Source organism: Paroedura picta, chromosome 7, assembly GCF_049243985.1.
Source record: "Paroedura picta isolate Pp20150507F chromosome 7, Ppicta_v3.0, whole genome shotgun sequence".
Taxonomy (NCBI): Eukaryota; Metazoa; Chordata; class Lepidosauria; order Squamata; family Gekkonidae; genus Paroedura; species Paroedura picta.
This window is the reverse complement of record NC_135375.1, coordinates 78,990,198-79,018,100: the sequence shown is the minus strand read 5'-3', so window position 1 is coordinate 79,018,100 and position 27,903 is coordinate 78,990,198. Positions and strand designations below refer to the sequence as shown.

The window sequence follows — 27,903 nt, the reverse complement described above, 5'->3', positions numbered from 1 at the left end:
ACTTAATATCAACCCACCCCCAAACCAGGAAGTGCTTCCTATTTCAGCAGTTATTTAAAGATGACAACCATCTGTAGCAGGCATGTGCACAAAAGCAGGCAAGCAGCCAGCCAGAAGTTCAAATAAGGTTTACATTCCTAAACCAGGGAACATGCACAATTTCAGACAAGTGGATGTTATGATATAGCAAACTGTTAATAGCAATGAAACAACATTTATATTCTTGTATTCTGGCCTTTTCTGTTTCAGCGTTTTGTTTTGCAGGGCTATTCTTGAAATGATTCTCCTGAAGGGTACATAGAGAGACCGATTCCTCACAGAGGCATTAAACTCACGCTGCCTCCTGCTTGCAAAAGTGCGGTTGGAAGCCTTGCATTTGCAAGCTTCCTGATGAGAAACCCCTCCTGAGTTTTCTCTCTGCCTCATCTCGGCTTTTTGCCTCCTGATGAGGCAGAAGGGAAACAAAGCAAACTTCTCCCCCTGATTCTTGGCTTGTCAATCATTGCAAGCCACCAATCCTAGCACAGTGATTGTTTTGGGGACCCAAACTTCCAACTCCCCCAAGCCCTGAAAGTATTTTTTTTAAGGGGGGGGCACTTTTGCATTGCTATGCAGTAACACCACAACACAAAAGCATTTTTTTGAATTTACACTTCCGCATTGCTATGGAGAAACGTCACAAGAATAAAGCATTCCCTCATCTTTTTGGGATTCTTGGTGTTATGGTCTCTATATTTGGTTAGATTTCTGAGAGGGTGGACGTGGAAACTGGACTCCAATGAGTGATTGTGTGTGAACAGTAAGCTTAAAAACAAAGAGCGCAGACTCCCAGCTGATCAGGAGAGGGCTGCTTCATTACACACACACCCCTTTCCCAATTAAAACCAAAATGCCCAAAAACATAAATGGGAATATGTCTTGGCTGCCCGATCACAAAAACACTGAGGACAATTAACATAACATTTTATTTTAATTTAGGGATTGTTGCTTTGAGGTCCTGCAGCAATGCAGACTATTCCATTAAAAAAAAAAAACTAAAGCAGGAAATGGAGAGAAAGGGCGGATGCAAGTGCAGGCAAAATGTTGCAGAGACTGTTGTGCATTTCTCTCTCCACACAGGCTTGCCCTGGTTGCTCCCCAAAGTGAAGCACGATAATGACCAATAATGCACAATGGCGGCCATGCTGGACCACTATCGATTCTTAGCAGTGGGGCAGCAAGCCCCGCTGCTCACATGTATGCATGGGAGACAAATCCCCCAGGGCACATGGTCCGTCCTAGAATTGCGTGTGTGCACGAACAACTCCAGGTCAGGAAAAGTCTGCTGCATCTTACAGTGCAAGCGGGGGGCAGGGGAAATGAAGGTCCCAATGAACGATCATGGGGGCTGTTCAAATGCCTTGTTTCGGCTCTGCAGCATCGCAAAGCCCAACGGGGCATTTTGTGTCTTCTCTTCTGCAAGGGTCTACCCCGACCAGGCCTCTGATGGCCACCGCTGCATTCTCTTGCCATGAGCTATCCAAAGCCCTAATGTGGGCTAGGGCTGGGAGGTGGCCTGGATTGCACCGGTGTCATGTGTAAGCTTTTCTCAGCCCATGCAAAGTTGGTGAAATGGCACATCCTGTGTTGGCGATTTCCATCATTGCAAGGCAAATCTGGACAAAACTCATGCCAGCCCCTGCACAGCCTCGGGTGGAAGCAGCATTAAAACCCGCCAACAATGAGAGGCTGTCCAGGGGCACATTCCTTGTACCGAATCAGTCAGAGAATCAGCAGTCATAATGATGATTTTTTTTTCCAGACCGCCTTAGGAGCAGAAGGTGCTGAAAATCTTTTCTTGGTCTGCCCAATGTGTGACTCATTAAGAGAAACATAAAAAAAGCATAGCAGGTCAAAATATGTGGTTGGGTAGGCTGCGTCCTGGCTGGTAACTTATATATTACTGTAGGCTTGAACTGTTGTCCAGGTCATATAACTTCCTTGGAAAAATCTATGTAAGTCACCAGTAGTAAAACAATGTTTATCCAGGTACATTTCCTACAAGGAATTATTTCAAAAGACTACTCCTGAGGGAAATTGGTATCAAAACTCACCTTGTAATCATGGACTGTAATCTTACCTGGGAAAAAACTCTCTAGATACTCAGTGGGATTTGCTGCAGAGTAAAGTAGGCAAAGGATTTGCGTTATCAGAAACAGATCGGTAAGCCTTTAGGTAAGCATTCCATTTTATCACATGTTAATTTGTTGTTTCTTCTTCTGTAGTCTGAACATGCTTGGCTTCCGGTTCACATCAAAGGGGCAATTTCTAACCAGGCGCCCCAAGCTGCCTTCATGGCCACGTTCATCCTGGAAACAGACCAGTTCATTCTGAGCCCTTTGTCTACAGACATATTGGATGCTGAAGACAGTGAAACACCCAAATCTCTTCTGGTGTTCAACATTACCAAGCCACCCCAAGAAGGCTTCATCACTCATCTGCAAGACCACACGAAGCCTGTCTCTTCCTTCACGTGGAACAGCCTCAATGATATGCTTATAGCATATCAGCCTCCAAATAGTAGCCATACAGAAAGGAAAAATTATGAGGTAATTGAAATAGGGCTGATGACATTGCCTTTGCATTTGAAAGCATCATCAACCCTGTGCAGACATGTTAGGTAGGATGACTGTATGGAATAACCACATCTTTTTTAACACACGAAGCTGCCCTGTAGTTAGACCACTCGTCTATCAAAATCAGTATAACCTACTCTGACTGGCAGCACCTCTCCAAGGTCTCAGGTACAAGTCGTTCACATCACCTTCTATCCAGTCCTTACTGCTCCCATCCCCGGATATCATGGATTGAATCTGAAACCTTCTGAGTGTCACACTGCTGGTCCACCAATGAAACTCCATTCCTCCCTGAGGAGCCAAACCCCTTCTTCTCCCCTCTAAGTAGTCATTCAAACTTTTCACCAGAGTTCATACATGTGGACTTTCTACATGTGATCAGGATCCTGACGCAGCAAATAGCTTGTGCAAACAGCACATAGTCAGGTGAATGGGTGGAGACTGGGATCAGCTGGTGATATTCTAATTCGTCCTCAATACTCTCAGTTCACATCTGCATAAAGCTATAATTTAGACATCTTGGGTGAGTAGAAAAAATATTTGTCCTGGATATTTGAATTTACAATAGTATCCAAAAGCTAATTTTTTCCAGGGGCAAGGTAGCATATGACAGCTAGGACACTTTTGGTCAGCTCATACCATCTTTGCTAGAAATATGTTTCATCATAGACTTTGCGCATCTTAAATTTGGAAGTTGGGAGAAAATCAGGAGATGAAGGAACTTGGGCTTGTTACAATAAAATGAGATAAGAGTTACAGGTAATATCGTTTGGTGCTTCTTAGAACACAACTAAACTTGATAGCATCCTTGTGACTGCCATAATTATATTGTCACCATTTTAAAATGTGACCCTCTTATCCTGCCTCCTCCCCACACTCAGAAAGAAGAAAAAGAAGAATTGGGGGGTTTGTACGCTGTTTTTTTACTACCTGAAGGAGTCTCAAAATAGCTTACCCTTCCTCTACCCACAAGAGACACTCTGTGAGGTGGGGCTGAGAGAGCTCTGGGAGAACTGTAAAGAACCCAAGGTCACCCAGCTGGCTACATGTGGAGGAGAAACGGGGAATCAACCTGATTCTCCAGATTAAAGGACACTGCTCTTAACCAATACACCATGCCAGCTCTCAAGAGATGGGGGAAAGGATGAAAAATCACTCCCCTGGGGGCACACTCAAGATGGAGCCCTTATGGCATTTTAATATCAGTGGGAATGGGTATCCTCATGGCTGCCATGAGGATGCTGTCACATCCACTTGGGCCCTTGGGAGAAGGGGTTTCTATTCTCATTGAAAAGGACAAAAACCAGTGCTGGTCAGGGATTGGATGGGTTGGAAACTGAGGTGTATACCTTCAAGGGAAGCAGGGGACCCTCTCTTTAGTTTAGCAGGACTGTAGCGTTTGTATTGCAGCAGCTGCAAGGAAATAATTCATGACACTCTGCCCAGCTTTCTTGCCTTTATTTCCTTAATCTTTTCCACATATTGCAAGACCTGTTTTACACATCCCTGCCAGAGTTTAATATTACTTGTCAGAATGGCTTAATTTCTTTTGAATTTGCATAAATTAACAAACAGAACAGTTTCTGTCTTCAGCATGTCTAGATAAGTATAATGAGTGCTCCCTCTTGTGGAAATTATAATACATGACTTACATGTGAAAAAATCTCTTTAGAACTGTGCCCTTTATGGAGAAAGCAGCATATTTTTTAAAAAGAGAAATGAAAAGCCATGGAGAAATAACAGGATCCAAATTATCAATACTCCAGATTTCCACTGCTTGTATACTGTGATATTGTCAAACTCCTCTAAGTTTTTTCCGGTCTTCTTGTTAGTTCCTGTTCTATACTAGTCCACCTAGTAGTCATATCTCAACCTTGGTATTTTTAGTAAACAGTATGTTCATTTTTGTACAACAGGTGGAATTTGAAGTTCATGATTTTCACTTTGAAAAGAGTTCACCGGTTACTGTTTATATCTCTGTTAGAACAACTCATACAAATGCTCCTCGGGTTTCATGGAATACAGGTGAGAATTAGTTTTTGCTGGGCATCTCTTTAGAGCCCTCACCAGGATAGGTCAGGCTAGCCTAAGCTTGCCAGATCTTGGAAGCTAAGCAAGGAAGCTAAGCAAGATTTGGATTTGGGTGGGAAGCCATCAAGGATTACTGGGGTTGTAATGCAGGGGTAAGTAATGGAAAACAACCTCTGCATACCTCTTACTCTGCAAACTCAATCGGGTTCTTGTAATTCAGCTGTGGCTTGACAGCAAAAAAACAAACAAACAAAAAAAAAAACCTTTTTAAAGGTCAGGATTCAGCTTCAGAGATACAATGGAACAAGAACATTTTTCTCCTGAAGTCTGACTTTTATTCTTTTTAGTTATAAAGTTACTATGAAGTTACTATAAATTAGCCTACAAAATATAAAGATACAAAAGGGAGTGGCAGCAAACCCTGAGGTGGGACAAGTGCCAGGGCCTGGGAAATTCTGGGGAGGGGGCCACTGTCACTGACCCCCTCCCCCACCATATAAAAATTAATTTGTGTATATTATAATATATTGTATACCTGCACAGAGCTTTCAAGCAAGTCAGGTGATGGTTTCAAATAATTTACTTAAAACATATCGTGAATTTACATCCTAACAAAATCCTAATTCCCAATGACTTGAATAGTTCTGGACACACTTTGGTTGTTCTGGATTGGGTCATAATCTTCCTCCCCTCTTGAAGCATTCCATTGTGTTTCATAGGTCTTGATCTTCTGGAAGGGCAGTCTCGACCAATAACGTGGGAACAATTTCAGATTGTGGACAATGATGACATAAATGCTGTTCGGTTAGTTGTCGTTGATGGTTTACAGCACGGACAGCTTACACTAAGAGGTATCATAACCTGGCTAATGTCTTTATGTAGATATTACTCTCTAGCCTTCTTCTATCAGTATAAGTGATTCTGGGGCTGATTCTCATTTACACTTGCCCTGATGTGAGTACCTCAGGAGTATACCAAAAGGTCTATAGCAGTCTTATTATACCAGTTTCATGTGAAGGAGTGTACAGCATTATTGAAAGGTATATAGAAGCCCATGTAGAAATTCCATTCCTAACGATGTAGGTTATTTTTTTTCCCATTCATATGAGAGGGAACAAGATATTTTGTCACTCAGTCTGTAAATTTGATTCATGTAAAGTTATTGTAGTTCTGTATAGTGTAAACCTATGCCATTCTAAACTGCATTGCTAGTGTTTTGCCTTCCAAACTAAGAAGATGGACTCTCCAGTCCTTTATGAATACAGTATTCAATACCATTTTGAAAGGAAGAACTTAGACTCATATTGAATAACATGTCCATGGAAGGCTCACAGAGTTCTCCGCTATTCATCTCACTCCTACAATCTTAATCCAGTAAATTTATTCCCAGAGTTGTGGTGTGTGTGTGTGTAAGAATAGCCATGTGGGTCAGGGGACTTCAGTGAGGAGGGGAAAGAGGGTGAAATAGTGCCCTACTGCCTTTCTTCTTCAGTAGAGCTGTGCTTCATTTCTCTTCCTCACTTCAGTCCCCCAACTTGCAAGGCTATTCCTCCAGCAACTATAGACATTTTTCTGGGGCCAAAATAGATTGCAGGAACAGAGAGGAATGCAGGAAGGGAGGTGCTCTCTGTGGATACTACATAGGATGAACCCTTATTTTTATTACATGTCCATTAGGAATCCCAAAATTTTTGTTTGTCTTACTAATTACAATGTGTTTATAGTTACTACCAGTTCTTTAATTCCCTGTGACAACCACAATGGGCTGTGTGGGAGAGGGGTCATTCACTTTGCAGAAGGCAATTGCTTCTGTTTTTTGTAGAACCAATGTGAAGAAAGAGAGCAACATCTCATCTTCTCTAAGTTCTTTACAATTCATAGAGAACTTGGAGAGAAGCAGTTGATGACCTTGTAAGTGAATTTGTGGACCACTGATTTCTATAGATTATGATTTTAGAGAAAAAAGAAGAGCTGGTTTTTTATACCCCCTTTTTACTACCTGGAGGAGTGCCAAATTGGCTTACAAACACCTTTCCCTTTCTTTCCCCACAACAGACCCCCTTAGAGAGTTCTAAAAGAACTGCTCTGCAAGAACAGCTCTATGAGAACTGTGACTAGCTCGAGGTCACCCTGATGGCTGTGTGTGCAGGAGTGGGGAATCAAGCCTCTGCTCTTATCTACCATACCACACTGGCTATCTAACCTCTGCTCCTAATCTTCATCCATCTATTAAAAAGTGGTAGCGATTTGCCTAAAATATATATCAGTTTTGAATTACATGTTTTGTATCATCTAACAGGAGGGAAAGGATTCATGCTCACGGTCTCAGACCTTAAGGCTGGAGTTGTTCGTTACCACCATGATGACAGCGATTCCACAAAGGACTTTATTGTCTTTCGAATCTTTGACAGCCGACACAGTAGTCGCCATAGGTTCCCAATCAACATCTTACCTAAAGATGACAGCCCCCCATTTCTCATCAGCAACACTGAAATAGAAGTATACGAAGGTCAAACAATTCTGATTCAAAGCTCAATGCTACTAGCTACTGACATGGATTCCAGTGATGACTATATACTCTTTAACATCACCAAAGGATCACAGGCAGGAGAAATCATGAAGAAACCTGGACCAGACCTTATTGGTAATGTTACGTGTTCTCTAGTAGAGGAGGATTATTTGGTTGTTATATTATATTGTAGTTATGCTTGGGAATTTTTGTGTGTGTGTGTTGATGTGGCTTTTTAAAATTAATTCCCATTTTGTGCTAACACTGACATTTTAACTGTTCACAGTGTTCTGATTTGGGGGAAATTCCTTCTCTTTTAATATAAGGATCACGAAATATACTGCAGTTTTTATTATCAAATATACTCTGAAATTCTACCCAGTATAATGGATTCTTACTAATGTTTACAGACACTTTAGGTTATACCAGTTTAAGATTTAGTCTATAGTCATAACAACACTAGAATCCACAAACAGGGCTTGATTCCAAAATTGTGCCAGTCGTATGGCTTCCACCAAGAAGACAAAAGGGTTGATTGTTGGTCTGTACATTTAGTCACTAAATGTGAGGAGAAACCATCTTAAATGCAGCAGAACCACATGAATAAATCTTTGAATGTTGAAGTCACCTAACTCATGGAGTTAATCTCCAGGAACAACTTGACAGTACTAAAGATGGAGCCCTAGCTGCAGAACTGTAAGATAAGCAGACAGAATACCTATCTCCTATATTGAGGGTTTCAATTTAAAACCTCTAATAATGCTGTGTTGATATTTTTAATTTCCTGAAAATGGAAAGCTAATTGCTATCTGCAGTTATAACAGAACTGAGATGTACTTTCTTTTGTCTGTGATTCAACAGGTTATCCAGTCACTAGATTTCTTCAGAAAGATCTGTTTAATGGGATAATTTATTACCATCATTTAGGGGGAGAAATATTTGAAGATTCAATTGAATTGGTTTTATGTGATAGCCATGACCCTCCTAATTTTTCAGAAATGCAGGTATGTCATCATAGGACTTCTTGTAATGCCATAAGGGAGTGGCAAAACACAACAGGTTGAATCTAAAGTTTCTGGTCTGCTAACAAGTGGAGTTTTCCTCCAATCCAGGAAGCTTTCTGTCAGTCAGATATATCTCGTCCATCAAAATGAAGATTCAGATTCTACCACTACCACTACCACTAGCAAAACAACAGAATCTAAATTCACAGGAATTTCTTCTTCCTAGAAGGATTTGACCCATATTTGAACTGAAATATGTATTTTTTAAAGAAATTCTTTCTTTAAAAAAAAGATCAACAGGGGAAAAACCTCAAGACCCAGCAGCTAACTAGGATTTTTTTAAGCAGAGAAAAATAGACATAGAGATATGATATGGGGGTGTGGTCCGAGATAGTGATGCATCATGGGCAATAATATGAGGCATCAGAGAAGCTGAAAATAATCTAACTGGAAACATTTACGATGCACAGAAGAAATAATTTTATTTTGAATGTGCACACCACATAAAGGTTTCTAGCCTTTAAATCAATGTCTAAGAAAAATACAGCCAATCACTTGAATTAAACTAAAGCCCAGTCTTCATTTGGGGTATACATGATAACTATCAAGATACAAGAAATTAAGAACATAAGAAGAACCCTGCTAGATAAGACCAGTGATCCCTCTAATCTAGCATCCTGGCTCACACAATGGCCAACTAGTTCCTCTGGAAGACAAATAACAAGCGATGAGCCCAAGTCCTTCCCTTGATGTAGCCTCCTGGCTCTGGGATTCAGTGATGATACTTTGGGCTTCTTGCCTTTGGCACCATTTCAGAAAATTGGCTTGTTTGCATGTATTTTTTATATACAATGTTTTGGTCATGATCAAATATTCCAGTTACAAACAGTTCCTAAATAGCATGTGCTTGTGATAGTTTTAAAATTCTGCCCTTGGCTGTCTTCCCTTCCCCCAAGGAGTGGTATCACATCTGCTTCAGGCCTGCTATCTAGCAGATTATAAAGTAAGGTGACCAGATTTTAACATTGGTAAAGCGGGACACCATTCTTGATTACAATTTTGGTCTATATGGAGCAACAAAAAGTTTCATAGAACGCATAGAACGCAAAAATAGTATTGTAATATATATATTTTAAATTTCAACATAAGTACCATTTGCCAGGTACCCCCAGATGTCCCTCCAAAAGCGGGACAATCTGGTCACTTTATTATAAAGACCATTGTAAACACAATAGATTTTAACTGCAGTATTTCTGAGCATTGATGGTTTTTCTAAATCCTTATTCGAGGTGGTAAGAGTGCTCATAATCCCTGTGGAAGATCAGCTCCCTAAAGAAGCTTCAGGAGTAAGCCGCCATCTTTCTGTCAAGGAAACGGAGATTGCTCAGCTAACAAAGAACCATCTTAACTATATTGACACAGAAGCAAAAGAACAGGAACTCGTTTACACCATAACTTCACCCCCGTTCTTCTTGTCCAGGCATCAGTGAGTCTGCAGCAATTTACACATTTTCAAAGGCGGTTAAAGGGGCCCAGGATCAAGACAGGCTGAGTGGTTTCTGTGACACTAGAAACCTGTGCTGCAATAGCCATTCAGCTCAGATCTAATTGGCTCACCTGTTGCCTCTTTCACAGCTGACTAAGCTGAGCAGCCTCTACACCACTGGCAGAGTTAATGGGTCTTGGCTCCCCTTGCTCCTAGTTGTCAGAGACCCACCAGGAACTTTCCCTGTAAGTTAAAATGAGCACAGGAATGCATTTTCAAGGTGTTGCGCAGAAGGGCTATGACTGAGAATAGTATTTCTTTTGACTTTTTCCATTGAGGAATTGGCAGTATTTTTGAAGGGGTTTTTGAGAGGCTGGCAGGCATTCTTTTTCTTGGCTGTTCATTGCCTACATATAGACTGTTGCCACTGTCAGTTCTGCTGTCTGTCAATTACTGCCGGTAAGATAGTCAAAATACATAGGCTAATATGGTGAGTTGCAGAAATGGCAGCAGATAGTCAGAGGATAACAGAACAGGAGGAACAGCAAGGTGCTTCTCTTGTACAATGAACACAAGTGAATGGGAATCCTACTTGCTCCTCTTGTCGGCCTTTTCTCTTCCTTATACGCATTCATTGTAACTTCTGTACATGCAATATGGGTTTTGCAGTATACTTTGTAATCTGCCATCTCTTTCAAAAGTTATGCTTAAACTACATTGGGAGGGAGGTAGAGCTAGTGACACTGTCCCAGACTTACCCCTCTGTACATCTGCTGTATCCTTCCAGGACTGTGTTGGTGTGCATGCTTGATAATCAGAGTACTATCTAGTACACATTCCAAGTCACAGGTTAAACTCCAGGCCTTACAGTTCTGAGCATTGACTGTACGGTTTCACATACAATTGATTATCAGATAAAATTAATCAAAACAATGGCCCATGCAATAGTGGGCCAAATAATACAGAGCCTAATTGTAGTTTGTATACTGATTTCAATTGCCTTTTATCAGGACATCTGAAACACAGGGCATGGGGAAGAAGCAACTCCTATTTCTAGTCAATGTGTGGATTTAAATTTGTTGTTCTTAAAAAGTTATATAAACTTGCGTATAACTGTGACAATACCATTCTGTGCAGCCATGCTGATGCTGGGAAGCTATTTATGATAGACAGTGTTCCTAAGCTGAACAAGGATCCTGCTGCTCCAGCACTGAGGTCATTCACTCAGGTTTGTGATTTGGTAGCCTCTTGCTTGTAATTTCCAACTCTCTAATGGTTCACAAATATCACCTATTTCTTTTTTTCAAGAGCTATTCGCATTCATCTCATTCATCATTTATAAGAAAGAATTGCAACACATTGCAACAAAGAAAGCCAAATGTCCCATCACCAGGGGTGAAAGTAACATATTCCTTACCAATATGGTCTATTTTCGTGGAGGGTTCCAAATGGATGAGCAGTACGATTTTCTTACCAGTCCTCCATACCAGCCCATGCTGACTTACTTTAACTAAGGATGGATTTAAAAACTTCTTAGACATAACACTTCCACCTCCTTCCGGGTTGCAAAATATTGTGCAATTTTAATAAAGATCAGACAATTAAGTACAGCCTCTGTATAGTTTTTATGTCTTGGATGATCTGTGTTACTAACCACTAATTAGATAGATAGATAGATAGATAGATAGATAGATAGATAGATAGATAGATAGATAGATAGATAGATAGATAGATAGATAGATAGATAGATAGATAGATAGATAGATTAGGGCTGGCAATTCCCATAATAAAATTTGATAGATTGATACTTTCACTAAGGACAGGTAAAGGGCTAGGAATGAGTTTTAAGCAGACTACATCTTTGGGGACACCAAAACCACACGAGAAGGTAAAGCATAATAACATTTATCTTCTCTTGCGCTGTCGTCAATCAAATTGAAAGTTTGCATTTTCTCCAGTCCAAATTTTACTGCAGTCACATTTGGTAACATGGTTACCGTTGTATGAAAGTTGTTATGTAAACTAAGTTCCATGTACCGTTTCTACGTTTTATGTAAATCATCCTGAGCCTCAGGGGACGGCAGTATATAGATATAAATAAATAAACAAGCAAACTAAAGAAGCATATAAATATTTTAATAAATAAAAAAGAACACAAGAAATCTGTTTTTGTGGTATTTGTGAAAATATCAGATTCCTACCTTCTGTAGTGACAAATTGCCTCTTTGAGCAAATATATAGACATAGATGTCGTTAGAAGTTCAGCTTGTTTGATTTGTGCTTGATACAAAGTAAAGTTGGTACAATAAGACATGATGGTTTTTTCCTTTGGAAAATATATTATTTCATATTATTTATGTTGTTTGCTTTTCTTTATGTCCACAGCATGCTGTGAACCACATGAAAGTTGGCTATATGCCCCCTTTGCAGGATATTGGTTCCGAACCTCAGTATATCCAGTTCATATTTTCTGTCAGTAATCAGCATGGTGAAACTTTGTCTGGCCTCTCATTCAATATTACCATTCATCCAGTGGATAATCAAACTCCAGAGGTATAATTATAATACTAACAGTGGGGGGTGGGGGTCGGACACAAGGGGTTAGGCATCAGCCAGGGTTGAATTCACTGGAAGAAAGAGCCTATTTCAGATTTTTTAAAAATCTAAAACATAAGTAAATAAGTAAATGAATAAATATTTTTTACTGTTGTCTCAGGCATTAATACAAATAAAGTATAATATAAACATTTTATCATGCATAGTAATGATGTTTTCGACATTTCATTCACTTCAGTGGTCTCAGTAAGAAATTATGACAAATCCAAAGTGTTTTGTCAAAATTAATTCATATTTTCAAATAATACAAAAATGAATATCATTTATGACCATGACAACGATGTATGCTTATCCCAAGATGACTGTTCAAGGATGTGGGATAGAAATTCGAAAAATGGATTAAATAAACAAATAAATAAATGTACTAACATAGAGTATTACATGAAAATATATTGTGTGACACAAAATAGTACTGAAGTTTGAAAATGAAAAAACTTATATAGCCCAAGTTCCCATTTTAATGGTTTGCCATAATTTTTTGGAAAGCATGCATGAAGATTTGAAAAATGTCTACAGATCCATAGTTTAGGGGTCACTGGAGAAACCGTCTAATTTACTTTTCTGTTAACTCTATTATTTTAGAATGATACCTATTTTTTTAAATTCAAAGATACATTTAATTCAGCAATACACATTTGCATTGAAGCAGTCCTGAAATTACTAACTAGACATAGAAACTTATATTTTTCACTTGTGAGGTTTATTCAAAATACAAAAAAGTTTGCTTCGAAGTTATGACAAAACACCTTCTGACAGGAAATTCGAATTGCAGTCTTTTTTTTTATCTGTTCAGGTGTTTACAAGCAATCTGAAAGTAGAAGAAGGTGGCCTGTGTATCATTACAGAGGGACACATTTTGGTTTCAGATGAGGACACAAAACTGGAAAATGTTCACATCCTTCTGATAAGACCACCTCTCCACGGGACAATTGAATTGGATGGAATTCCTATGACTCAAGGGGACAGACTAGCTTGGGAAGATGTACACATGTCCAAACTCAGGTTAGAGAAGAAAAGTGCTGCCTTTGTTCTTGTTGAAGCATCTGGGATTTCAGCCAATAGATTCAACAGTGCTGAAAGTTCAAGTGCAGAAGAAGGATGTTAACTATTAGAATTCTCCTACATGTTAAAAAAAATCCTCTGTACATACAAAAGGAGCATGTTAGAGAGAAAATTCATCCAGAACTTTAATATGTAAATTCTGTTAATGTGTAAGGCTATTTCCAACAGATGACTCTGTGTAATTGTCATTACTGCACGGATCATCCACACACAGTCTACACACTCAGACTCCCTTCCTCAGAAACTACTATTTCTCCTCTCTATCAGATGGCTTTAATGGGGAGGGGGAATAGGTAGATCACTGTACTGTTATAACAATTGATTGGCATACTCTGATAGTTCCCAGCATTCTTTATTACAAGCCATTTACTCCAGCCATTTTGTTGCAGAGTTATAACTGGAAATGAGCATCCTGTACCTTTACCCTTCTGACTCTTCAACAAAAGGACTAGATACTTACTTAAAAAAGAAGAAGCCAAGAATGACTAGATTGTGGTACTAGACCTGCTAGCCATTTTTTTTAAAAAAGCATGGAAAAGTCTTCTAGTGTGCATGGGCTGGAGAGTAATGACTGCAGAGGCTAAGCCAAGAAAAATGGAGTTAATGTGAGTCCCACATTATCATCTATATGACATTTGAAAATGCTTTGAGTATAATCTTTCCCAAAGGATCATACTAAGGCAGACTCAAGAAAGTTGACAGCAAAGTGGGTGCAGACAGATCAGATTTGAATAGAAGAAAAAATTATGTGGATGCTGCCAAATACAGTGTGTCTTCAGGTCGAGCAAAACATTGTGCAATTAACATAGGTTTTAGAATATGGAAGAGCATTTAACAATTAGAATTGCCGCCTGTATTCTGAATTGGTACAATCTAGTAACTCCACCATACAGTGACAATAGTGATCAGAGTGTGAGACTGGGGACCAATGTTCAGCCATGAAGCTCACTGGGTAACTTTGAATAAGTTATTGTGACTATCATGCTCAGCAGTTATGCAGCCATGCTCTCCTTTTCAGTGTTCTCCCCTACCTTCACAGGCAGCTTTGCCTGCAAAGGGGATATGCATGCTGTACAATCCAAAGCCACCTCACATGGGCAGGGCTCTTTTTGGAGGCTTTGGAATGTTCAACACATCATCAGAAATACATGCACTTCTTTATATTGTAAGATGATACTTCCAGAGGTAGTAATATAGATATTTAAAGTATTATTTCCACAGATATCGTCACAATGGCTCTGAGATTCCACAGGATGATATTCTGCTTGCAGCTACAGATGGTGTTAATGCCTTTGAATTTGTCCTTCATGTTAAGGTCAGTGCAAGTCGCATCAGGTTGGGGGGTCAGTCTACTAAATTAATCATTATGAATGGCTTCGCAGCTCTTTCAAAAATGAACTCTGTTGTTTAATTAATATTGGCTGCTCCACTTCAGGGATATTTTCCCTCAATAGTGCTCATGTTATGAGTACGATTATCATTCAAATCATAATTGCAACAAAGGATCCAGACTGCACAAGATAATCCATTTTCTCTCCATAGTTTCACAGTTCTCTTCCCCCCTTTTGGCTGCTGTGTTGTTAGATCCCTTTTATAATATTCTACCCACCCTCGTTTACAAATTATGGGGTGCATGGTAGCGCTGTGTAGGAGTCCGTTAAAATCTCCTCCTTCAGTTGTGTTTTTGTTCCTTTCTCTAAGGAGGTGAAAATGGAAGCTTGTCAATGAGCCTCCTCAACCCCCTAAGTAGGCTACATTGTGGTTGTCGAGAGCTCACAGAGCTGATATGATGGGCTGCTCATCTTGAGACTGATGCTGCAGAGGAACAGTAGAATTCAGGGAGAGCTTCCCCCACATCAGGGCATTGCTGCCTTTTGTCTTCCCACTGCCATCAACAGATGGTGGCATGCTAAGTGGCTGAGCTGTCACTGGCCTAGCTAGGCCTAGCTAGAGCCATCATCTGTTTGGGTGCCCATCTTGGTCTCCAGCAGTAGCAGCAACAGTAGCAGCAACAAGACAGCCTCTACTGAGGAGTCAACCAGTAGAGGCTGTCTTGTTTCCTTCACTGCTGCTGCTAACCCAACACAACAATAATAGCAAGGAGTCCTGAGGAAGGAACGTGACTCTCAGCTTTCTCCTCACCCTGGGTTTTCTCCAGTTACTGGGCACACAGGCCATTACCTAGAGTGCACTACTGAAATCACAATGTTGTTTAAATATTTTTTTAAAAAATCAGTTTCATTAAGGTGCTACTAGGGACACTGAGCAGTTCAAAATTATTATTATATTAATTGTATTTGTTACCTACCCCTTTTTTAAAATCAGGGCAGGGTACATCAAGGTAAAAACATACATAATAATAAAATATATAAATGCATACAATAATTAATTAAAAGTCTAAAACATTTAAAACAATTCCATCCATAAATGGCCTATTCTGGATTTCAGTGGCAGGGAAGGAGAGCGGGAGCAGAGGAATCTTACCAGCCCCAGACGATGTACACTTGGGGCTTTGACAGGGAGGCCAGCTCAATGTAGCAATGTTATAGTCTTCAACCATAAGTCTGGTGGAACAGCTCTGTTTTACAAGCCCCGTGGAACCGTTCATTTCAGATGGCTGAAACGATTAGGGGTTGATTGGGTATGGAGACAAAGCCTTATGAAGGAATTGGGAGAAAAGGAGGCTGGAAGACATGGTTGCTCTTTTTAAGTATTTGAAGGGCTGTCATTTAGAGAAGGGTAGGGCACTGTTTCAGTTAGTAATGCCATTTTGGGCTGTATCAACAGGGGCATCACATCAAAATCACAAGATGTCATAGTCCCATTGTATACGGCAGTGGTCCCCAACCCCAATGATCAGTCATTACCGGGCCGCAGCTCCTCCTCATCCTCCCCCCAGCTGTTGCCTCGAGGGCTGCCCTGCCACTCTGCTGCCGGCTCACCTTTGGTGGTCTCTGGCAGCCGCCATGGCTGGGGCTCCCCCTCAGCGTGGCACTGCACAGCTGCTGCTGGTAGCACCCCCCCCCCAGCAGGTGGCAGGAAGTCAGGGATACCAGCAGGAAAGCAAGTGGAGCAGGGGCACAGGCGTTGTCCCTCAGCAAAAGACTACCCCCCCCGGGCCTCAGTAAAATTGCCAAGCGTTGACCGGTCCCCAGTGATAAAAAGGTTGGGGACCACTGGTATACGGCACTGGTCAGACCACACCTGGAGTACTGTGTGCAGTTCTGGAGGCCTCACTTCAAGAAGGATGTAGATAAATTTGAAAGGGTACAGAGGAGAGCGACAAAAATAATCTGGGGCCAAGGGACCAAGCCATATGAAGATAGGTTGAGGGACTTGGAAATGATCAGCCTGGAGAAAAGGAAGTTGAGAGGGGACATGATAGCTCTCTTTAAGTATTTGAAAGGTTGTCACTTGGAGGAGGGCAGGATGCTGTTTCTGTTGGCTGCAGAGAAAAAGACAGTAATGGGTTTAAACTACAAGTACAATGATACAGGCTAGATATCAGGAAAAATTTTTTCACAGTCAGAGTAGTTCAGCAGTGGAATAGGCTGCCTAGGGAGGTGGTGAGCTCCCCCTCCCTGGCAGTCGTCAAGCAAAGGTTGGATACACACTTTTCTTGGATGCTTTAGGATGCTTAGGGCTGATCCTGTGTTGAGCAGGGGGTTGGACTAGATGGCCTGTATGGCCCCTTCCAACTTTATGATTCTATGCTTCTATGATTCTATAATAGAGGAAAGGATTCATAACAACAGGTTTAAATTACAGGTCAGGAAATTGTGGCAGGATATTAGGAGAAAACTTTAAAACAAAGGGATGTTCAGTGGTGGAATCACTTGCCCAGGGGTGTAATTCTCCCTCCATGGAGGTGTTTAAACAGCAATTGGGTAATAATTTGTCAGGGACACTTTGGGTCATCCTGCATGGTGCAGGGAGTTTTAGAGAGTCTTTATGCCTCTTCCAACTTTTAAATTCTAACCCTACATTACAATTCTTTGAAATGTGAGAAATCCCTTCTTATCCATTTTCTATCCTTACCACGACCCTTTCCCACATGGCTTAGGAGCCCCAACAAAGCATTTTTGAGTGGCCAAATGGAATATCTTCTCCTTGTTCACTAGTGGAAAAGTTGCTTGGATCTGACTTATGAGTGGGGAACTTGCAAGGGGAGTGATTTTGAACAGAGAAACCAGGTAAGATTAGTGCCGCTCCCCAATTCTGTATTCAAAATCACATCATACCTAAGACACTTTTGGGGGGGGGATGGCATTCCTTGTGTTGCATGTAGTGTAAAATTTACTTTCTAGGTTCGCATTAATTTTAAAGAGTATGTGAAGCAGCCCAGAATGTGCATTCTGATGCAAATAGATAACGTGTTCCTAGAGACAGAGAAAACTAGAGCATTTGCCAATTATGTCACCTTTTGTCCATTTATGAGATTGTATTATACACTGGCAAAGTATATAAAAACAAGGGCAACTCACCAGGACCTGTTTGTTGAGTATTCTGTTGTTGAAAATTGTATTGAACTTTGGTATTCTCCAATTAGGAAGTTCTTTCAGTAAACTGCATGGATTCATTTGTTTACTTGTCACATCCCATGTACTCCTATCACTGGCAAATAAATAGCTGACATCTAGTTCTAGTTTCATGTATTAGTAATCTACTTTTCAATTAACTCTGATCTACTGCACTATTCTCTTTGTTTCAGTTGAATGAGGTTATAATATATCCTTCGTGTATATTTTTCCAGGTTATGCCTGTAAATGATGAACCTCCAGTCATGAATGCAGGCCTCATTCCTTTCATGCATTGTTCTGAGGGTGGGGCAGTGTTCATCACCTCAGAATACCTTCACGCTACTGATGCAGATAGCGACGACATGCAGTTGATGTTTATGCTTGCTCGGCATCCTAAATATGGAGTTGTGAAGAAAAATGGACTTGCAGTGGATCGTTTTCAACAAGCAGATGTTTTTTCTGGAGCAGTGGCATACGGACATACTAGTGAGACTAATGCCCTGATCATATTTAAGCAAGTCTTCATTTTTATGCTGCTACAGGTCATAATTTCATTATAACTGCTTAGAGACATGTATTAAATACATCAGGTTCAGCTGTCGTTACATGATGGTTAAAAAGCACTTTAGATGATGGACTAACCATCACCACCCCTAACTCCACCCATAAACAGCTTTGTTGACCTCTCCCAAGTAACATTTGTACCCCAGGTTAACTGTTGATTACTATTTCTGCATGTCAGCATTTCTTGTGACAAAAAGCATATACTTCAAAAGGATAGCTTATTTTCATTGCGGTACCTTAGTACCAGCATTATTTTGACTGAATTCAATCAACTCCAAATCACAATTCATTTTGGAAATTATTATTATTATTATTATTATTATTATTATTATTATTATTATTATTATTATTAATATCCCACCTCCCCCCATTGCAGTGCAAAAACACAAGGTATCACAAGTGATAGACACAATTAAATTTAGGGCTAATTCAAATTCACAAAGGGCACAACTCTATTTCCTCTAGTTTTCTGGTAACTAACTGGAATATGCTAATACTTCCAATGTATTTCTATAGGAGAGGTGTATAACACAGTCCCTAAATGCAGGTACACCCCTCTAACCCCATTGCTTTTATTATAGTTTAGAAAGGTATATTCTGTTTAGGATTACAAATTAAGTATGGTCTTTATGCTGCTACTTAAATCAATGAGGCTTTAAAGTTTTGGTAGGTTGGATTATGCTCATTTGATTTTAAATACTCCTTTGTGACAATATTGATCATTGTCATTATTTTAGGGTTAATAGTTCTTTAGTCTATCCCTGGAGTGGAAGGTACAAGTTTGTAGCACTGAATTAGATAACTGAATTTTTCTTTGTGTTTGATCCTAGTTGCTTGATGCAGAAAAGTCATGTGTTAATATCCTTACAGTTACTCTCTCTAAGGCATAATTTCCTCTGACCTAAATGGCCTAGGCTAGCCTGGTTGCATCAGATTTTGGAGGCTGGTTCTGGTCAGTATTTGGATGAGGGACCACCAAGGAAGTTCAGGGTTGCTATTCAGAGTCAGGCAATAGGCAAAACTGCCTCTTTTTAACCTCTTTCATTTAAAAGTCTCCAGGGTTGCCATACATTGGCTGTAAGTTGATGACACTTTCCGCTAAGAATGATCTACTATCATAGAACTATTTTAGATAGTAAACTTCTTTCTTATGATCTCATAATGATGAGGAGTACTCAAAATATTTTGGCACCTCCATATCTGTTTATTATCTTTTACTGCAAAACATTATGGTTTATCTTGAGTTCTTTTTCCCAGGTGGAGAGATTGGCTTGACTCCTTTATTTGATATCCTCACCTTTGTTGTCTCTGACGGTGAAACTGGCCAAGATATAAATGTCTGTTGCTACAATGGACCTCCTGTGCCACTGCATAAATCCTTTCCAGTATATGACATTAACATCACAATATTTCCTGTGGATAACCAGCCACCATCCATTGCTACTGGTAACAAAAAAAGTTACATATGTTCAATAATGTTGAGAAAGTTTGGGCAGAGCTGTGCTAAGTTCAGCAAGTGGTGAAATAGTAATGTGGTTGCTTTATTACATACTCACAACCTATCTTACAGTTCCTGTATGTCTGCAAAATTAACAGGAGACAGAGTAAAGCTGCACACTAGATAAATGATGAAGTCAAAACAACCACTGCCATATATGCTGAACTCTTCAGGGATCTGACTCATATACTATTATTGTACTCTGGTTGCATGATTACAATAGTGTGGTCTCATATCATATTCTTTCATGGTCTGGCCTTACACCAGTATAGTAAAATCTGGATAGGAACATATTATTATGTTTTATTATGTTCGTGTGCAAATCAGTATTGAACTAGGAACAGAAGGAGATTTACAGTCTATAGCTACTATATTATAAATTTAAAAGCAGGGGTTTTAGAATAATAGGGAACCAAACAATATTTAGAATTAAGTTTTTAATCCCCAACAGTGCCAAATTGTGCATAATAATTTATCTGAAATAGTTTAGAAGGATATGAACCAAATTTCCAAGGGTAAAAAAACCCTCAGCTAAAGTGCTGAAAAATTAAATTCTAGAACTATCTTGAACAGGATTCAGATCAGCTTTATAAAGAAACTATAAACATTTCTGTACACCTGAGTAGCATTATTGATAGCAAAATTGTTTGCAAGTATTGTGTGTGTATTCACCCCTTTTCAACAATGTATGTATGAGTAACTTTGTGATTTGCAGTCTATCACCCAAGCAATGTTCTGGAAATGAAGTATTTTCCCAGCAGGGAAATTAAGCACCGATGCATGAAAAATGGCTCATTATGAGCAATTCGTAACAGCTCTCAGGCAATTAATGCTGTGACAAACAGAGGTAACAACTGATCTTGAGTAACACATAAACCACACTTAATAGCTTATCAGTGAAATTGTTTTCCAAGTGTTTTCTCCTCATTCACTTGGTGAGAAAGAAGAGTCATTGGTATGACCGGGAAAACATCTGTCCCAAGTGTTTGAACAATTGCTTCTGCCATCAAATATAGCTGCATTTCTTTAGCTTGAATTTTGCTAGCAAGTTGAACTGCAAGAGTAACAGTACTCATCATTGTGTTGTTTGTATGCAGGTGCTGTGTTTGTTGTGAATGAGGGCTCTTCGGCTGCCATTACAGTTAATCATTTGTATGCCACTGATCCTGATACCAATGCAGATGATTTACAGTTTGTTTTAACTTCTCCTCCTCAATTTGGGTACATTGAAAATATATTACCTTCCCTGGGCTTTGAGAAAAGCAACATGGGAGTAAGTATAGGTATGTGTAGATTATAAAGACTTTAAATCCTGGATCAGTGCCTTTTCTTTCCTTCCATTTATCTTTAAACTTTGTGTAAGCATGTCTAGCATAGTAGAACCTCTACCTCAAGAACTCAAGATACTTTTTTGTATCAGTCCAAACATATCTCTCCTAACATGTATCCAGGAACATTTGGTTGGTTGGTCCTAAGAAACAGGTGGACTCAAGACTGCAATAGTCCTTAGCTGAGATCTCAGTAACTGGTAACCCAGGAAAACAGCTGTGAAGCATTTGGATTGTGACAAGAAGAGTGATGAAGGGATTTTGTGGCTAATTGATCCTTTCTAAGAGTATTTGGAGCTATGGCTGACAGACAGTGCAGTCCTAAGCAGAGTTCCCCTTTCTAAATCCGAACCCCCCCCCCCCCCGAATACATTTGCCAGCTGTTCGGAAGCAGTGGCTGGATGACTTAGGCAGCGTCACCTGAAACTCAACCCCTATGGCTGGGTAGAAGAGGGCCAGATCAGGAAGCGCGCCTCCCATGCCTGGATGGAGTGCAATTAACACCTGCACCAATAGCCAGGAATTTGGGCGTGACCTTTGATGCTTCCCTTTCCATGGAGGCTCAGATCACGAAAGTAGCCTGGATGGCGTTTTTCCACCTTCGCCAAGCCAGACTACTAGCACCCTACCTGTCCTCAGATCACTTAGCCACAGTGATCCATGCAACGGTCACCTCCAGACTAGACTACTGTAACTCGTTCTATGCAGGCTTGCCCTTGTCTTTGACCCGGAAGTTACAATTGGTACAGAATGAGGCTGCTAGGATCCTCACTAGAACACCTTGGAGGGCCCACATTCAGCCGGTATTCCAACATCTGCACTGGTTGCCAATTTGTTTCCGGATCAAGTTCAAGGTTTTGGTTTTAACCTTTAAGGCTACATGTGGCCTGGGTCCTGCCTACCTACAGGACCACTTGGTTGCTTATGCCCCTTGCAGGGCCCTTCGCTCTGCGGGTGCAAACCTACTGGTGGTTCCGGGCCCTCGGGATGTTCGCCTGGCCTCGACCTGGGCCAGGGCTTTTTTGGCCCTAGCCCCAACCTGGTGGAATGAGCTCCTGGAAGAGCTAAGGGCCCTGTCGGAGTTAACAGCTTTCCGCAGGGCCTGCAAGACGGAGCTCTTCCGCCAGACAAATGGATGAGGCCAGGGTGGGCGGTCCCAACATTGGACCTGGGCTCCCTGGGTTCATCTGAATTATCTGACTACCTCACTCCCATATTAGCAACCTGATGTCCCTCGGCTAAGGTGGGCGGTTTGGGGAGGGGTTAGTGGGGTTAGTTAGTGCTCGCCTGTTGCCTAACGTTGATAGTGTGGATTGGTTTCAATGGTTTTAACTATGGGTTTTATTGTAACTTTTATCTTGTAAACCGCCGTGAGCCTAAGGGAACGGCGGTATAAAAGTTTAATAAATAAATAAATAAATAAGTCAATTCAGAAGGGTGTAAGTCTGCTTAGAATGATAAAGATGACAAAGGTTTGGTTTGGTGTGATGAATGGGGAAGGATTTTTGGAATGTTCAACACATCATCAGAAATACATGCACTTCTTTATATTGTAAGATGATACTTCCAGAGGTAGTAATATAGATATTTAAAGCATTATTTCCACAGATATCGTCACAATGGCTCTGAGATTCCACAGGATGATGTTCTGCTTGCAGCTACAGATGGTGTTAATATATATATATTAACATATGATAAAACTTGCATTATTATTATACTATTTTATAATTATTTGCCATATTCTTTGTTAATATCCATTATTCTTATAGCTTAATAACAATTTGTTACATTTTAGTAAGATTTTAACACAGAAACATGTTTAATGAAAACAAAAGCATACTAGCATTCCTAATACATAATCTAAACTTGGAAAGGCCAGGGGGACTTGAGGTGCAAAAAGGCAGGAGTCTCAGGAAGTGTCTTGTAGTAAAAAAAAATGTTGACTATATATTTCTGTTAATTTGTCATTTCTTTCAAATATGTAGCCTCATTTCAGCTGAAAAATGTAAAGGCCCTCTACATAAACTATGTCCAGGCCAGGCACAGGAGAATAGAACCAACCAAAGACCAATTTATGCTTTATGCCACTGATGGGAAACATCGCTCAATGGAGATACCATTTTATGTCTTAATCAACCCTATAAATGATGAAGTCCCAGAATTCATAGCAAGAAATATTACGGTAAGGATGGAACTACAGTATGCAAAGTATTAGCCTGCTTTGTTTGCCTACCAATGTGTGAGAAGAAAGATTATTGTCTTGAAGGAGAAGACTTTGTGGCTCAGTGGTAGACAAGTTTGGCCTACAGAAGGCCATGGGTTTTCTCCCTGTCATCTCCAGCTAAAAAATATCACTTAAATGATGTTGGAATAGATCTTTTTTGCCTAGTGCTTTGGAGAGCTGCTGCCAATAAGATTAGGCAAGACTGAATTAGATGAAGCTCAGTATAAAACATTTTGAAATGTTCATATGATCTTTGTTTTTCTTCTTTCCCTTTCAAAATTTGCTCCAGTATCTGTCAGTTGGGTGTTTCTGTATTCAACCAAGTCCCCCTTCCTAAATTTGTGCATTGTGCATCCTTACAATAAGTTTTACCTAGACTTTTGTACAATCCTCATTCTTTCTTTCCCTGTTGCTTCTACTGCTGCCATTTTTTTACCTCTGAATTCTCTGAATTCCCTCTCCACCTCGGTATTCTCCATCTTGTCTTCAAGCCAAGAGGCAAGGGAAGGGTGAGAGGCGTACATGGTGAAGTTACCATAAGAGGTGTATTAGTCACTGACCAGTGTACAAAGGATTTGATTGCTTGCTAAACCTTGCAGAGGAAAAAGATGGATCAAATTTGCCTTTTGCTCATTCACTGAGTTGGCTGCAGGGGTGTTCTTTTTTTAGGAAGAATATTAATGTTATGGTAAGCTGTGTGGACCAATTATAGTGGTGTCCACACTCATGAGAGAGTTGTTATTTTATTACATTTTTATCCTGTCATATCTCCAAGGAGCACAGACTGGCATACATTGATCCTCCTTCCCCATAGTATCCTCTTAACGGTTGTGTGAGGAAGGTTAGATGGGGAAAGTGATTTGTTCGAGGTCTCCTGTAAGATTTATTGCAGGCCAACTTCAACAGTCAAACTGTCACCTTTTACAGAAGAACCATGAGTTGCTTTGCTTTTTTTCTTTCCCTATTAAGGTGCAAGAGGGCCAGATGAAAGAACTGGATCCATCTGTTATCAATGTGGTTGATCTGGATGTACCTCAAGACGCCCTGATATTTACTGTTCTCCAGCAGCCTCAATATGGGTTCCTTGTTAATGGATTGTATGGCAATGACATCATCCTTTACAAACATGCAGTTAATAGTCACCAGCATCGTAAACTTCCTGTGCATAGTTTTTCCATGGAGCTTCTAAAAAATGGTAAGTGCTCTACCTCTTTCTCTCTCTGTTTCTGTTGGATACAGTGAGACACTAAAAACATTCACCTCTTATTTATTCACCTGTTTTAGAGGCTGTCTTTAAACAAGTGCTTAAGATCAGATCTGTTTTACATATAGAAATGATTCCAGTGTGCCCTGTCAGTCTGAACACACCTAACAGCTTGCTCTTTCCCAGATATGACTGACTAAGAGCCAAACTATGCGTGATGCTGGGAGTCCATTTTCACATCCCCAAAAATGTAACTGAGTTACAAAAAGTATGTAGAAAGGCAGAAGGAGAGGGAACAGCACTGGCAAATGGTGTCAAGTCATTGGCTTTGTTTATTGGCTTTCCAGAAACATTGGTTCAAGTTTAGGCCTCATCTAGAAACAATTTTGCAGTTGCAGAAAGTCTCTGGGAATGTAATAATTTTTCATTTTCAGATAAGATATTGGAATTAGATGTAGAAGCAAAAGAGAACACTGGTGTCTAGACCTTTTACGGCCAGAAGACCAGAAGGAAGTTTTGACTCCACATTGTACCTCAATAGTATAATGAACTCTGGATGATGCAGCTGTTTTTCTTAATTGTGCTTATGTTCAGCTGCAGACTACATGGTCACAGGCCTAGCAATGCACCTGATTGGTCAGGTCACTGGCTATTAACACATTTTATTGGTCAGCTAGAGTCAGGCCAGCTTGTTGGCAGTTTAGCATAAAGGTAGAACATTCATTCTACTTTTACACCTCTAGTTTGGGCACCTCTTGATGACTAACATTGATAGACAAATGGTCTGACTTGGTATCAGGCAGCTTCATATGTTCAGTTTTAGTGCGATGGGAAAGTGTATTTATTTTTATTATTTATAGTCCACCTTTCTCACTTGGACTCAAAGCAGTGAGTTAAAGTGTTTCTTGTCATGAAGTAAGGCAGAATGCTTAGAAAAGGGGCCTTGATAGTGTTTGAGAGTCCATGGCATTCAGATGGATTAGTGAACAGCTGTTGTGTTCAAGAGCTGCCCCATGTAATTTGAAGCAAGCTGGCTGTGACCAACAGACATGCTGGAGTGGGAGGTGTGGGGTGGATGGAATCAGGGGAATGATGTCAAGGAGCTTTTGCAGAAAGCAGGTTTATGTTCTCTCTCTCTCTCTCTCTCTCTCTCTCTCTCTCTCTCTCTTTCTTCTTTCCTATCATCATCCCTTCCCCCTGGCCTCCCAGGAATGAGGCTGATGTATATGCATGATGACTCCGACAGCCTCGCTGATGCCTTTGCAATACAGCTATCAGATGGGAAACATAAAGTGTCAAAAACCATTTCGGTAGAGGTCATTCCAGTTAATGACGAGAAACCAATGCTGAGCAAGTAAGCCACATGTTCCTGTTCCAAATTGGTCATGTGTCCTGACAAAATGATTCAGCAGTGATCAAAACAGCAAATTAGTAATTAATAGAGCTCATCTCCTGTAAATAACCACAGAGTAAAGCCAACAGTGTTCCATTGAAGCAGTCCTTACTGAAGGACATTCCAGTATGCGGAATGAGGGAGGAAAGTAGCCAAGTCTGGAATGGAGATAAATAGGAACAAATATTCAGGATATGTATGGGCTATGTGCATAAATATAATATTTAAGTGCATAAAGTTCTATCTGGATTTCTGTTGAAAGATTATTTCAAAGTAATCATGATCTTGACGATCCCTCTGGGGGTCATTCTGCCTTTGGAACTTGACCCTCACAATACAGTGTCTTTGCTGTAAGGAAGAATCTCAGAATCCTCTATTTTGCAGCAAACAGTCTTTGCAGAACAGGCAATAGAAGCTACAGCGAAGAAGCCTCAGTCAGAATGAAAGGAAGAGCTAGTAACAGAGATGGCCATTCCACACCTGAGAAATATAGTGAAGGGATTATCTTTTGTCGACGCCATATTTTTGGCGTTTCTTACATTGCCAACATCCAGCATCCTCCATTTAAAAGTGCTAGTTGGGGAATCGCATAAAGTAGATTCCCCGAAATATGTAGCGCAAGCAGAGGAAAGTAACCAGGAAGCCACACGCCAAGGAAATGTGTGGAGCCGAAATAACGCTATCTCCACCTCCAGTGCCAGTCCTCGCACCTGCCTCCCTCTCACTTCTCCTGGGGGTGGAGTTTTAAATTTTTTAAAAGCAATCTGCCAGTAGCAATGAATAGGTGTTAAATCATCCAGGCAAAGCAAAAAAAAAAAAATTCCCCACCAGTTAACACCCCCCCACCCCCCAAAAAAATTGGGCACAAGATTAATTTTTAAAAGCTTCAAGGCTCATGATTGCCAAGGAGTGGCATTTAAAAAGCACTATGCATCTATGCATAGGCATCTCAACAGAGAAGTTTTACTTTAAAAAAATTAGCTAGCATTGTGGACTTATTAAAACATAGAGAAAGATGATTGGCTGCCTGGCTTGATTGACAAGCAGAGGTGAGTCATGGGTAAAGTGCATTGCTCTCTTCCACCATTTCAAGCAGGTGTGTGAAGTGCCAAGAAGCGCAAGAAGGCAGCAGAGGAAAGTGAGAGCCAGAAGGTGAGGAATGGCCAGAGGCACATTATTTTTTAGCATTATGCCATTTTGCTGGCATAACACTATTTTTTTAAATGTGCGGAATTACCCAGAGAGACAGAAACAAGCAAAGACTAGACTGTAGAACTTGGGAGAAATGGTAAACAGTGAGGGCCAGTCAAGAACAGAATATGTTTAGTGCAAGCACAGCTTACTTTGTAATTCTGCAGGCTCCACTAGCCAACTTGGCTGCATTTAAGAATATACAGGTGTATCAGTTTTCTACTAAATAACTCATTGCAATTAATAGAGAGAAAAAGATTTTGGGTGGTCTCACACTAGGGCTATTTTCTACAATTCAGTTGTTGCCCTTTCAGCATTGGCTGCACCTAGAATTACAATGAAGGATCCACATGTTGGTGAATATTGCCCTCCATAATATTCTTTGAGTTTAAATACATTATTGTGACTATATTATGACACCGGGAATATCACTTAATGGTAGAAAAGAAAATGTTTCCCATTGAAGATGGCATAATAGCAGGCCCATAGCAAGCAGTTTGAAGGCTGTTCATTGGAACTCTTTCCCAGCACACCTCAAAATACAGGTCATCCAGAGAATATTGTGAAATAGCAGCAGCAAAAAGTGGCTGTGTTTCTGCTCCAGCACAAAAGCCAGAAAAGAAAGAAAAAACAGCTCATAAAAGTGGAACGATAACCG

At 40.3% G+C, this 27,903-nt stretch overlaps 1 protein-coding gene across 15 annotated transcripts in view; it reads left to right on the top strand.

Moving 5' to 3' along the window:
- FREM1 (FRAS1 related extracellular matrix 1) overlaps window positions 1-27,903 on the top strand; it is a 102,217-nt gene that overhangs the window by 28,376 nt on the left and 45,938 nt on the right. For 7 of the 15 annotated variants that reach the window (XM_077345089.1, XM_077345091.1, XM_077345090.1 and 4 more), the window contains 16 exons: window positions 2,265-2,588; window positions 4,532-4,640; window positions 5,366-5,497; window positions 6,946-7,290; window positions 8,017-8,159; window positions 9,449-9,645; window positions 10,783-10,873; window positions 12,031-12,198; window positions 13,055-13,263; window positions 14,545-14,638; window positions 18,077-18,329; window positions 19,665-19,853; window positions 21,003-21,188; window positions 23,219-23,415; window positions 24,427-24,652; window positions 25,871-26,015. In XM_077345089.1, the coding sequence (XP_077201204.1) occupies window positions 2,265-2,588; window positions 4,532-4,640; window positions 5,366-5,497; window positions 6,946-7,290; window positions 8,017-8,159; window positions 9,449-9,645; window positions 10,783-10,873; window positions 12,031-12,198; window positions 13,055-13,263; window positions 14,545-14,638; window positions 18,077-18,329; window positions 19,665-19,853; window positions 21,003-21,188; window positions 23,219-23,415; window positions 24,427-24,652; window positions 25,871-26,015 (3,008 nt within the window). The other 8 variants (XM_077345097.1, XM_077345096.1, XM_077345098.1 and 5 more) reach the window with 8 other exon arrangements.